A 14,180-nucleotide genomic window follows, 5' to 3' on the forward strand; every position below is an offset into this window, starting at 1 on the left:
TGCTCAAAACTCACTAGTGACTTCCCATCTGACTCAGAGTAAAGCTCACATCTCTACCTTCCAGGCCATCTGGGACTGTCTGCCCACTGCTTCCCTGCCTTGTCTCCTGCAACTCCCCTACTCTGATCATTTTGTTCAGCTACACTGGCCTCCCTGCAGTTCCTCAAATTACGCCAAGCACACTCCTGCCTCAGGAATTTGGCACATTTTGTTCCCTCTGCTTGGAACCATCTTCCTGAAGATGTCTACATGACTTCCTCCCTCGCTCCCTGAGGTCTGCTCCCAAATGTTCCCTGATCATTCAGGTCTTCTCTGACCACCCTATGAAAAATGGTGGCCCCTCCTCCAGCTCTCCATATCCCCCTTACCCGAGCTCACTGTTCTCCATAGTGCTTACCTTCTATCTGACATATTATAAATTCATCTGTTAACATATTTATTGCTCAACTCCCCTCAATAGAATATAAACTCCACGAGGGCATGAGCTTTGTCTTATCTGTTTCATTCACTGCTGTATGTCTTGCCCCTAGGATAGCATCTGGCACACAGCAGGCAAGTATTTGCTGAATGAATGAGTTTTCCAACCACCCAATCTATTAACCAATTGCGCCCGATCCCATATTCTCTGCGTCCCTCCTGCTCTCTTTACTTTTGCAGTGGATCTCATCCCTCTCACTGAGTCAAGGACTTAGCACCTGAAATTATCTCCCCTCTCCTGCTCAATAGTCTCTTCCTCCCAACTGGATCGTTCCCCTCTGGAAACAAGCAGGCTGTTAAGATCATGCTAGAATCCAGTGTAGCCCCATTTTTCCATTCCACTTTATAATAAAACTCCTTGAGAGAGTAGGTTTCTCACCTCCAATTATCCCTTAAGCCACCCTAATCAGCTCCAGTTCTCCACAAGTCTAAGTTCCCCTGCCCCACTCCACTGCATCAGTTTTTGTCAAGGTCACCAACAACCACCATGTTATAAAATCTAAGGGTCAATTCTCAGTCTTCATCCTAATCAACTTCTCAGTAAGCTTTGATTACTCGATTGCTACCTCTCCCTGAAACTCTTTCTCCTTGGGATTCTGGAACACCCCTGCTTTTGTTTGTCCTCCCATTGTTCTGGATTTTTTTTTATCTTGGAATTCATGGCTCGTTCCTTATCACCATCCATCTTTAAGTGTTGTTCTATCCTCAGACCTTTTCATTTCTCTATCTATGATCACTTTCCAACTCACTTCATTCTTTCCCATGGCTCTGAATAGCATGTAAGTTCTGAATAATGATGAAATCCAAACTTGTACCTGGAATGACATCCTATCTGGATGTTTACTCAGCCCCAAACTCATTCATCGAGTCAGTCTTCCTCATTGGATATCTTCAAACTTCACCTGTCCAAAGCAGAACTCTTGCTTTTATCCCCCAAACTTCCTCCCTCTTCTTCCCATTTCAAGCAAGAACCATCAATCAAATTTCTTCTCTAGAAGTCACTCTTGATTCATTTCCTTCCATCGCCCCATACTAGCAAGTTCTGGTAGTAAACTTACCTTTAACTTATGATGTTATACTTAAATTAAAATGCTCAGTATATTTATATATCCTCCTCTTCCCACTCCCTCCTCCTCCTCTTCCCCTGCACGCCGTGAATCCTCACCTTTTGCCTGGACTACTACAATAGTCCCTAATTTTTCTCTCTGATTTTACTCTTGCTTTGCTATAGAATGTTCTCCACAAAGCAGTAGGAGCGATCTGTTTAAAAGCATGAATTATGTGACTGACTTGCTAACCCTTTTTTCCCACTACTCTTGGAATAAAATCCTAATTTGGCTTAAAGCACCTACCTCATTTGGTCCCTCCCTGTCTCTGGGACTTGATCCTCCACTTTCTCCCCAACCCTCCCCCACAATCTTGCCTCACTCTGTACTGATTACATTGGCTTTCTTGCTGTCCCGGGAGCTGTCAAGTTTGCTTCTGCCTCAGGACTCTTGCACTTGCAATTCTTTCTGCCTGGAGTGTTCTTTTCCTTGATCCTCCCATGGTCTGCTCCTACTAGTCCTTCAAAGCTCAGTTTCAATCTTGTCTCCTTAAGAGACTACCTGCCACCACTGTATCTAAATTTAAAATGATCTACTGCAGCACCTCTTATTTTCTTTATATCACTTACCATGTTCTGTAATTATGTTATCTGTTTTACTTACTAGTGTATTGTCCTTCTCCCCCATTAGACTATAAGCTCCACAAAAGCAGGGCCTTTGTCTTCCTGTTTACTACTGTACTCTACTGCCTTACTGAGAGCTCTGTGGTTCAATAAATATCTATTGAATTAATAAGGAAAATAGGTTCATTCAAGCAGATGTTTTTCTAGGGTGTAAATAGTGCTGCACATCCAGAGTTCTGATCACAGGACTGTCTTAAGTCATAATAATTTGTAAAGCACCTTAAAGCTTTTATGATACTTTCAAATGAATTATTTCATTTAAAGATGTGACACAACATTGTTACCAAGGAAACATAGGGCAGGAGTGGGGTTGGGGAGAGCCAAGTCCCGGGAAACCAGTCCGAAAAAAAAATTTCAGCAGTCATGTCATCAGTGGCTGCTCCCAGAGGCCTTGCCTGGCCCACACCATGGCCAGGGTCAGACTCTGGGGCAAGCTATTGAAATGAGCAGGACGCTGTGGGGCTCCTGGGCACGGAAGTCTTTCTGTGTCCCCCGTTTCTTGTTTGTAGGGAATAGACTCCAGCCTCTATGACCTTCCCTGAGTTCCAAAGGGCAGATTCCACCAGCTGCTAATCAGGGAAGGGAGGGGACTCAAGAGACAAGGGAGGAGCAGTCAAGAAACAATAGTGCAGCCTTGGGGCAGAGTCCTAGTTCCACCTCAAGGGATACACATCACAGTATCTTTGAGCTCTTCTGCAGAACGAAAACCCCCAACAAATGGAAGATGTTACATTCTTCATTCAAGAGAAGGTCACAGTTTGATAACCTTGAGAAGCTCATCAGGAGACCACCTGAGGCCAGATTAAAGGAATGCAGACCCTGCCTACACCCTGATCCTTATCAGCAAACCCGCCCTTGAACCACTGCTATAAAACTCCTCTCTGTTAAGACACACAGTTTTCTCAGGGCATGAGTCCACCATGTCCCCTTTGCCTGGCAAAACAATAAACCTATCCTTTTCTACTTCACCCAGAACTCTGTCCCCAAGATTTGATTCGGCACCGGTGTACAGCGGCCAACTTTTTGGCATCATTATGCAAATCTCTCGGCCATCATTTGCCACCATGTTCCCCTACTGACCTGCTTTGCCAGACTGGGGAATTGCTTCCCTGTGGCCTCTGAGTCAACTTCATTCTGGTTGGCCTGGGTTATAGAAGCCAAACCCCTAGGAAAGGCAGAGAAGCCTGGGCCAGCTGGGAACCTTAGAATAAGTTTCAAATATCTCGGCATGGCACTCAAGGTCCTTCATCTGCATTTCAGGAGCAGCTAACAGAAGGATCCCCCTCCATGCTGAGCTTTGGGGGCTATGGGCTGTGGTGCGGAAAAGAAAAGAGGGGACTGCCCTGCTTACCAAGATCCATCTCTGCTAGGGCTCGGTATGCCTTTTCTCAGTCTCACCAGCCGAATCTGTCACATGTGAATGCTCTGCTCTTCTCACATACTCTGGTGATGTATGAACAAAGATGAATGAACAAGGATTTAAGCTTGTACGTGATCACAGATACATTTAATGGGAAAGAGTGGGGGTACCGTGGGCCACGAGAGAAGCTCAGAAGCTGTTCCCTATTGAGGAACAAGCCCCAAATCTCAAGAAATGAATAAATATCTACAAATACATATAATATGCTTGGTACTGTGATAGGTACTTATTTGCATTAATTTATCTACGTCTTATAATAAGCCTAAGTGGTAGATATTTTAATCTCCATTTTCCAAGTTAAAAAAAAAAGTTTGGATAAGTTACCTGGATAGATCATCTAGCTAAGGGGGTCTCTGAGCTCATCTGAGCTGGAAGGCAGGGCCAGGCAGGACACCCCCAGCCAGCCACAGGAACATGGTGGATGGGTGTGTGCACATGGTGGGAAGGGGTGAGCCTGGGTGTGCCTAGAGAGGGAGAGATGAGGATAATGGACTCCCTGGGGCCTATTCACAGGGTGCTAAGATATCTGTCCTGACTGGGAAGCTCACAGGCTGCCCATCCTCCTAGGAGGAAAGTTAGCAGGCTTGTAGCCCAGCTACGAGAAACTATGGCTAAGAACAAGGCATTCAATGTCTCATCAGTGAGAAAATGTTCATTTAAAATACAGGAGAAATTAACACAAACATTCTTCTTTCTCTTTCTACTCCTCTTTTCTAATGCAGAATCCTTGAAGAAATAGCAAAACAAGAGTGTTAGATGGTTTTGTTCAGGGAAACACAGTCTGGGGCGGGAACATAGATTTTCCACCCCCGTGGGGTCCCTTTGGCTTCTCCTATCCCTTTGTAGCTGGAACCTGGGACTGGGAGTCAGAGACCTGAGTGGTCTGAGCTCCATCTCTGCTTCCCTCTCTGACTCCCTAAAAGTTCCTTGTCAATCAAGCCTTAGCTTTTCCAGCTGTAGAACGAGGGGTTTAGCCTGGATATTGTATAGTTTATTCAGGTGGATATTCTGTAATTTTTATAAATTCCTCCTCTTTTGGAATTTGGGGAAAATATACTTACAGTGTCTGAGTAAAAGGGTAAGTTAAAACTCCCTGCTGTGTTTCTCTTGAGAAGAGATAAACAGCAGGACTAAAAGGTTGAGAAAGGATAGGAAGCAAATTAAAAACTTTTGAGTCCAGCCAAGATGCAAATTATTTAACAGAGACACAGACATTGTGCAAATCAGAGAATGCAAATCTGTGGCTTAGCCCTTAGGCAGACTTGCAGACAAGCAATTAGGATAGAATTTGGCCCAAGGCCTCAGAGTGAATTCATATATAAATATCACTCATTTGAATCTTTTTAATATTTTCCCCCTTATTTAATAGGAATACTCTCCAGACTTGCTGAGACTTGTCCCTCCATAGGGGAGCGACTCAATCAGAGTTGCGCTTTAAAAACAGTGGTCTGCATATTAGTAGAGAATGAACTGGGGGGTAGAGGTGGGGGAGAGGGGATACAGGGAGACAGGTGGAGAGTCTGTAAGTACAATCCAGATGAGAAAAATCTAAATAGTGATGGGAATGAAAAAATGGGCATAGACTGAAAAAATAGAAAAAGAGAGGTCAGGTAACTGATTCAGTTGTGGCAGTGGAGTGATAAACCAGACTCAAGGTTGTGAGACAGAAGGGAAGGGGCGAGGGCACAACCTTTAAAAGAATGACATTGAGGATACAACAAAAACTGGTTAGACCCAACTAGGCCCAAGATGGCAGAAGATTCAACGTCCAGTAGGCCTTGAGCCCCATTATACGCTCATTGTACTACATTAGCATATGTTAAGTGACACCCACAGGCACCATGACAGTTCTGAGGCCAACCGTAAAAGACCAAAAAGTGGGGTGATGGCCCAATTCCTGGAAATCTCCATCCATTCCCCCAAATAATTGGAAAAATCCTCCCATTCATGAGCCTATGAAATTACCCAGCCTGTAAAAACTAACCACCGCATATTTCGGGGCTGCACTCACCTTCTGAGACAGACCACATTCTGTCTGTGGAATGTATATCTCTCAATAAACCTGTTTTCACTTTACTATGGCTCACTCTTGAATTCTTCCGTGTGTGAAGCCAAGGAACCTCACTTGGTGGCCTGTCCCATGGACTTGCCCAAGACCTCAGACATGACCATCCTCTCACGCCCCATTTTCCTACAACAGTTGGGGGGTGATAGAATGCATGAGACAGCAACAGGGAAGGAAGGTCAGATTTAACTGGGAAGAAAAGTGCTGAATTCATTGAAAAGAAGAGAATTTCTGTAAAGCCATGCATATTTTGACTGCTTCTTGAAATTCTGTTATAATCTTGATTTCTTCAACCACCTGAATTGTGTTCATGTTAATAAACATTTGTCAATACCTCTGAAGTGACAGGTACATGGGGATGTCAAAGATGACAGCTCTCAGACGAGTAGTCAATAATGAAGCTTCAAGCTATTACAATAAAATTGTCAATGTGGACTTAAGTGTTCTGGAAACTAGGGGCATTTATGCTTTTTGCCCACAGGATATATTTCTTTTTTTTTTTAATTTAATAAATTTATTTATTTATTTTTGGCTGTGTTGGGTCTTCGTTGCTGCGTGTGGGCTTTCTCTAGTTGCGGTGAGCAGGGGCTACTCTTCGTTGCAGCGCACAGGCTTCTCGTTGCAGTGTCTTCTCTCGTTGTGGAGCACGGGCTCTAGCCACACGGGCTTCAGTAGTTGTGTCACGCAGGCTCAGTAGTTGTGGCTCACAGGATCTAGAGCGCAGGCTCAATAGTTGTGGCACATGGGCTTAGTTGCTCCATGGCATGTGGGATCTTCCCGGACCAGGGATCAAACCTGTGTCCCCTGCATCAGTAGGCAGATTCTCAACCACTGCACCACCAGGGAAGCCCCTCACAGGATATATTTCTGATATGTCAGCATGGTTCTCAAGGTCCTTCATCTGACCTCTTTTGTCATTTGCCCACCACACTGGACTAGTTACTAGTCACTGAACTTGCCATGGCCTCTCACAAGTTTTAAACTTTGCCCCTACTTTTCCTTAGCTCATCTTCACTAACTTAGGATACATCTTCTTGTCCTTCAAAACAAAAGTCTCTGACTCTTGCAGAGCAGCTAGTTGCTCCTTCTTGTGTACCTAAAGAATTCTGTGCAGCCCTCTTCTGTGGCAGTTTTTGGGCTGAATTGGAATTGCCTATTCACTTTGCTTCCTTGCAAGCATTTTAGACAGAAGCTGTGCCTTGTCTTTTTATCCACAGTGCCTGAGACACAGTACACATCTCCCTCACTATTCAAACTCTCACTGCTTACTGTTCAAATTCAGGAATCAATTAGATTCAGATAATGCAGTATTAGTCAGTTGCTACCCCAACTCACACTAGGCCAACTTGGAAATCAAATAGATTCAAATAACAAGAAGTATGTGTGGACATTAGCAGGTGCCATTTCACTGTCTGAATGCCTGGGTGGTTGGACAGCAGGAAGGCAGGTAAACCAGCTTATATGAAATGGTACTCAGTGAGCCATGGGAGGATGTGGCTTTGCAGACGGGCTGAGAATCCAGGGTGAGTGCTTAAACAGGGCCTGGCATACAATACGTGCTCTACATGTTTTGGTGAGTCGCACAGAACTCTTCAGTAAATCTACCTCAAAGGTTTTTCTAGGTTCCCAACACTAAAAGTATTTCATGGCACCCGGTACAGAGCCCTGCCAGCTTCCCTTTATGGGTGATTAGCAATAGAGTGTGAGAAAGAAAACATGGCTGTTGACTTGCATGGCTGGGTGCTGCTCAACAGCATGGAGAGTGTGGAAGCTGGGAAGACCTGTGAGTAGGAGCGAGTCCACTGCTTCCACTGGAATTACCTATAGTTGGAGTTCATAGCCAGGATATGTCCTTTCAGAAGAGGACAGCTTTCCATAACCTCATCTTACTTGTTTTTCTTCCACAGTATTTATCTTCTTTCTGATATATTATAAACTTCCTTGCTAACATATTTACTGTTTGACTCCCCTCAATAGAATGTAAGCCCTATGATGGCAGGGTTTTGTCCAACGTGTTATATTCACTGCTGGATATCCTGTCCTAGAATAGTTTCTGGCACATATTACTATTTCTCTATTTTAATTATGACTATGCTAAGAGATATACATCAACAAAAACTCTCTGGGGTCCTGAACAATTTTTTAAAAGTAAAGCGTTCCTGAGATAAAAGTTTGAGAGCTGTGGTCCTAGAGGATCCAGGCTGGTAAATACTCATGTAAAGCGAAGTACGGAACTGGGCAGTCCTCCAGGGAACTTCTGATCAAACAGCCTCTGTTTTGCATTAGTTATCTAACTGTTGCAACATCTTAAGCATTCCAAGTTTATAATTATGAACTTCTTGCTTTTATTTAACTTTTATTTAAAGACTAAGTTGGGTTTTGTTTTTTGCATATTGGGCTAATTTTTTCCTGTAATATTCTTACCCAAACTAAAAAGGATGGAAATGTTTTCAATGTCTAGGTGTGGTACTACCATTCTCCCATGTGCCTGGTTAGAAAACAGAATCATTTTGCATGTTGCCATGGATTCTTCCTGTGCAATCAATCCCACTGTTCTCTCTATCCTTTCTCAAAGTGTGTGGGTATAGCAGCTGCTTACCTCATCCTGAACTCTGCAGCAGCCCTCTCACTGGTTCTTTGGTCTCCCCTCAAAACCAATCAGGGGCTTCCCTGGTGGCGCAGTGGTTGAGAATCCGCCTGCCAATGCAGGGGACACGGGTTCGAGCCCTGGTCCGGGAAGATCCCATGTGCCGCAGAGCAGCTAAGCCTGCGTGCCACAACTACTGAGCCTGCGCTCTAGAGCCCGCGAGCCACAACTACTGAAGCCCGCGCGCCTGGAGCCTGTGCTCCGCAACAAGAGAAGCCACCGCAATTAGAAGCCCACGCACCGCAACGAAGAGTAGCCCCTGCTCTCCCCAACTAGAGAAAGCCCGCGCACAGCAACGAAGATCCAACGCAGCCAAAAATAAAATAAAAATAAATAAATTAATAAAACAAAACAAAAACAAACAAACAAACCCCATCAATCACACCAATGCCCCATCCACTGCTTTCCTATAGAGATTTGCATATTTAAAAACCCATTTTTTTTCCCCCTTTGCCACACCACACGGCATGTAGGATCTCATTTCCCTGAACAGGAATCAAGCCTGCGCCCCCTGCATTGGAAGGCAGTCTTAACCACTGGACCACCAGGGAAGTCCCTAAAAACCCATCTTGATTGCTGCCTCTTTCCAGGAGCAGCAAGACCAAAAGCCTCATATGGATGCTATTAGAGGTTCTATGGAAAGATGGGCTCCAGAGCCAGACTTGAACTTGCTTTGGCCAAAAGAACGTGGTGAAAGTGACCAGATCTTGGTGTGCTTGTGCCCTCTCCGTCAGATATCTGCCTCCACCACAAGAACAAGCCCAGGTTCGCCTCCTGCAAGATCAGATGCCATGTGGAGAAGAATCAAGCCATTGCAGCTGAGGCCATCCTCAACCAGCCATCTCCTGGGCAACGTGTCACTAATTGTAGATGCACTAGGGAGCCCTGCCGAGAATAGCTAAGCCAGGCCCAGGCCAACAGAACTGCCCAGCTGCCCTGTGGACTCCTGAGAAATAGTCAATGATTGTTTTAAACCACTAACTTTCGAAGTGGCTTGTCATGCAGCATTATTGTGGCAGATACCTGGTGTGGGGTCCGGGTAAGGGAACGATGAGCAGATAGGGAGAGACTGAGATGGATCTAGTGTGTCTAGGGGTGGTGCTTACTCTTCAGTGTAGCAGGAAAGTGGGAGGAAGATCGGACTACATGAAACTCTGAGACACAGTTTCATCACCTGGAAAGAAGTCATAATACTATCTACCTAGCAGAGCTGTCATGGGCATTGGAAAACATATCAGATACAAGAGGCATAATGGAATTCCTGGCAAACAGTTGCTTCCACTTTCCAAGAAACTACTCCTCAAGGTTAGAAAATACTGATCCCTACTCTGTTCCAGGCACTGTGTTAGACTTGGGGAACACAGCATGAATAGTGCAGAGATGCATGGAGTATATTTTATGTTTTCAGAATAGCAGATTCAACACAGCACAGAGCATCAGGTGAATGGTAACTGGCAGTTGTGGCACAAGACTAAGCTGAGAAATGTTAAAAGTTGCTGTGTTCAAAACTTACAGTTACCAAAGGGGAAAGGGGGGGGGGAATAAATTAGGAATTTGGGATTAACAGATACACACGACTATATAAAAAATAGATAAACAACAAGGAACTACTGTATAGCACAGGGAACTATATTCAGTATCTCATAATAACCTATAATGGAAAAGAATCTGAAAAAGAATATATATATATATTTTCAGATATATATCTGAATCACTTTGCTATATACCTGAAACACTGCAAATCAACTATACCTCAATAAAAAAATGAAGAACTTAAAGAAAACTTTTTAAAAAGTTGTTCAATTGGCTTGTTATCTACTTTTACAATAACAGTAAATACAATAGATATAGTATGTACAATATTCATGGTTTTTATTTAATCAGCAGGTATTACTTTCAGAGAGAATAACAAAACAAATTATTTGAAGAAAGCTAGGTTGGGGTCAGTTATAAAGGGCTTTCTTTATGTTATTTTAGGGGGTTTGCTTTACCCTGTAGGTTGTGGCTGCCATCAAAGATGATAAGCACTGATGCAGTAATTTTATCAAGATAACCCTGGTGGCAATACAGGATGAAACCCTGGAAAAGGAAGATCAGTTAGGAGTCTTCTGCAGTAGTCGGGACTGGAGGTGATGAGAGAGCTGTGTAGATGGAAAGAATCAACTTGAGAGATATTCAGAAGGAAGAATCTATTGAGCGACTTATCAGATGAGGGCCAAAGGAATGCTCCTGAGATTTCTAGCCCAGGAGAGAGTGTGTGGGACTCTTCTGTTAACTGAGAGAATAGTGGGGGAAAGCAGAGGAATTTCATTATTTAAAAATAAATGAAGTAAAGGCAGGGAATTAAAAACCAAGGGTTTGGGGCTTCCCTGGTGGCGCAGTGGTTGAGAATCCGCCTGCCGATGCAGGAGACACGGGTTCGTGCCCTGGTCTGGGAAGATCCCACATGCCGCGGAGCAACTAAGCCCGTGAGCCATGGCCGCTGAGCCTGCGCATCCGGAGCCTGTGCTCCGCAACGGGAGAGGCCACAACAGTGAGAGGCCCGCATACCGCAAAAAAAACAAACAAACAAACAAAAAAAAAACCAAGGGTTGGAGAGAGGGGGGAACTGACACTTCTTGGACAGGATTTTAAAGAATGATTTAAAGCAATCTGTTTGTGAGTAGGAATCATCATCAAATAACAACGAAGAGGCCTGACATGGTCTTTATGCATGTCCCACAATAATAATACTTCTGGGTGCAGGTATTTAGTCTCAGAGCCGAGGGCTGCTACCTGAAGGCCTCTGTGACAGCCCTGCAGATGGCCCGACTGGCCCAGGCTCTCCCTGCTATGAGCACTCAAACCCCCCCCACTGTCAGTCCATTCTGAACACTGGAGCCAGAATGATCTTCCTCAAAACCTCCATCTGAGCCCGGACACTCCCCTGCTTATTACCACTATTACGCAAAACAGCACGATGGGAAAGGTTAGCATATGTAGGAGTAGGCCTGCCTGGGTTTGAATCCTCCTCTGGCGTCAGTTAGCTGTAAGACCTTGGACAAATGACTCATTCACTCAGCGCCCCGATTTCCACATCTATAAAATGGGGGTTAATTATAATACCTGTCACATAAGTTTGTTGTGAGAATTAGCTGATATAATCCAACAAGACATAGAAAATACTTAAAGATTAGCTGGTATATAATAAGAGCTCAATAACTCTCAGCTACTCTTATTCATATTACTTTCATTCCCCACAGCTAGAAAGTGAAGAGGCTCAGCACAAAGGAGCTTAGGTCTTGTCTGGTTCTTTCATCTCCTCTCCACGTCTCCCTACACCTGAGGTCTACTGAATCCTAAGCCCGATTAGGCCTTTGTACATCCACATGCTGGTCATTTGCTCGAAGTGCCCTTTACTCTGTTCTCCATGTAATTAGTTCTTTTCCAGCATTAAAACTTGGCTTGAGGGTCACATTCCAGATTCCATGGTCTCCCCCATCCCCATCTCCATGGCAACCTTGACCTTACTTAATTACTGAATGCCTGCCCCTGTGCTTCTGTGACACCCTCCATCAGAACAGGCATCACCCCACCTGTTATTCTGTGTTTGTATGGATGGTTTTCCCACTTGGCTGTAAGCTTTTTGAGGACAAGAATGTTATCCTATTCAATTGTCCATCTCTAATGCCTGGCACAATGCCAACGTATATATGGAATTCAGTTAGACATTTGTTGAATGAATGAACAAATGAATGAGTCAGAGAGAGAATGAATGGGGAGGTGCACTACACCTGGAGCCAAAAGCCATCAGCTAAAACAACTTTGGGATCTTCTATTAATACCTGTAGTGATGGTCCTGGAGGTATCCTCATAGACCACAGGCCTTCTGGCCGGATACACAGAAGAGTATCATGTCCGTTGGCCTTTCTGAACCCAGCACAGTGACCTATGGGACTGTCCCAGAGGCAGCATAGGATAAGCTGTACATACACCTTTGGCACTGCTGCTCCGCGAATGCAGTAACTTCTGTGTGTGTGTATGTGTGTGCGCACACGTACTCTCATACCCTCCTGCGCTTACACCTGTGTGTACCCTCAATGCCCTCCTTTGTGGGAGATACCTCTGTTGCAATTTAGAGTTATACATCTCTTACTGTTTTGTTCCACTCATCGCAAACTAATGGACCTTGAGAGTTGGCTCATAAATATGTTTTATTTGGTTTCTAGTGGATTTTACGCTCGTTTTTAAAAATTTTTTTATTTTGTTTGGTTTTTAATGGCTTTCAGTATGAGGCACACACATTTATACCTGAATGGACCCCAGAGGCATTTGAATTGGCAGCAATAGACATTCTCCTCTCAAACATGATCTAACAACAGATATGAGTTATTTACTTCAGCAGGGAGAGGGTTACTGGAGGTAATTTGCATGCACCCTTGCAAATAAAGGAGCCGGACTAAAACAGGAAGTAAAGTAATGCTATAATGGCTTATTCTGACTGCCTTGAGAATTTTTCTTTACAAGCTATTTACAAGTTAAGAAGAGGTTAATACTCTTCTGATCCACCCATGAATACAGCCTGTGGAATCTGCCAAAGACAGTTAGTTGGATAAATTCTCAATCTGGGTATCTGAGCCAGTGGTGCTTTGCCATAAGTTGCCAAGTGCAATGTAAAATTTCTTTTTACTTATAACAGTTATAGTACCAAAGACTTGGGATGAGTTTAAAATATAAGTTAAATTGTATTCAAATACCTTTCAGTCACTGCATTCTAAATTGTGTGCGTGAGAGACAGAAAGAGAGAGAGAGAGAGAGAGAGAAAGGAGGAGAGAGAGTCCGTATGTGTTAGAGTTAAGATGCTAAGAATTTTACCTTAGTCCAAACATCCTGGAATTGTGGTCCTCACGTGAACATCATTCGTGGATCATCTCTCAATAAAGGCTGGAGACTTGAGAACAGCTCTATAGGAAATGGCTTAACTACAGAGCAACTCTACCTTATTTATTATCCCCAGTATCTGGCCCTTTGTAGTTGCCCAATAAATATTCCTAGAATAAACGAGAACCATTTAGACTGATGTTAGAATTTTCTGGAAATCTCCTAAGACACAATGTTGACTTTTCCAAGGAAGTTATGTTATCTTCTCCCTCTAGGTTTTCTGAAAACACTCTCTAAGATGGCATGTATGTATGAATGAAACTCTTGATGTGACCTCTGGTGACCCTCCCTAGCCCATAATCCCATATTTGCCCACACAAGGATGCTGACTTGAGTCCTAGAGATTCTAGTGAAAGTTTCACAGTTGGCACAGTCCCAGCGGCCAAGGTTGGAAGATAGGAAGATGGGAGCCTTGTGGGAAGAAGGTGGGTACAGGTGACAGCACTGGCTGGGATGGGCAGAATTCTAAGGTTTCCACCACCATGGTCATGCCCTACATACTCCCCTCCCCTTGAGTGAGGGCTGCACCTGTGAATATGATTGTCCTCCTTGACTAGGTTACATTATGAGACAAAGCTAAAGAGATTTTGTAGATATAATTAAGGTCCAAAATCAGTTGATTTTGAGTTAATCAAAAGGAAGATGATTAGGGGTGGGCTTGACCTAAATCAGATAAAAACTCTTAAAAGAGAGACTGAGCACTTCCCAAAGAGAGGCGCTCTCCTCCTGGCCCCGAGGGAGCAGTAGCCACATTGTGAGCTGCCTGTGAAGAGGAGCGGCTTCTCGAAGCTGAGGCCTCCGCCCGACAACCACAGGAAAGTGAATTCTGCCAACGTCAATGAACTTGGAAGAGGATCCTGAGCTCCAGGTGAGAATGGAGCCCAGCCAACACCTTGACTGTACCCTCGTGAGACTGTCGAAC

General features: G+C 44.1%; 1 protein-coding gene across 2 annotated transcripts in view; it reads right to left on the reverse strand.

Annotated features, from left to right (window-relative positions):
• The window catches only part of OLFML1 (olfactomedin like 1), a 29,559-nt gene that overhangs the window by 8,106 nt on the left and 7,273 nt on the right, over nt 1-14,180 (reverse strand). The window contains exon 1 of one of the 2 annotated variants that reach the window (XM_059068990.2): nt 3,558-3,642. The exons of the other annotated variant lie outside the window; for it this stretch is intronic. Within the exon in view, the coding sequence (XP_058924973.1) occupies nt 3,558-3,567 (10 nt within the window). The 5' untranslated portion in view covers nt 3,568-3,642. Of the gene's footprint in view, nt 1-3,557; nt 3,643-14,180 lie in introns of those variants that run through there. 2 annotated transcript variants of the gene reach the window in all.

The sequence above is a fragment of the Kogia breviceps genome, chromosome 7 (assembly GCF_026419965.1).
Source record: "Kogia breviceps isolate mKogBre1 chromosome 7, mKogBre1 haplotype 1, whole genome shotgun sequence".
NCBI lineage: Eukaryota > Metazoa > Chordata > Mammalia > Artiodactyla > Physeteridae > Kogia > Kogia breviceps.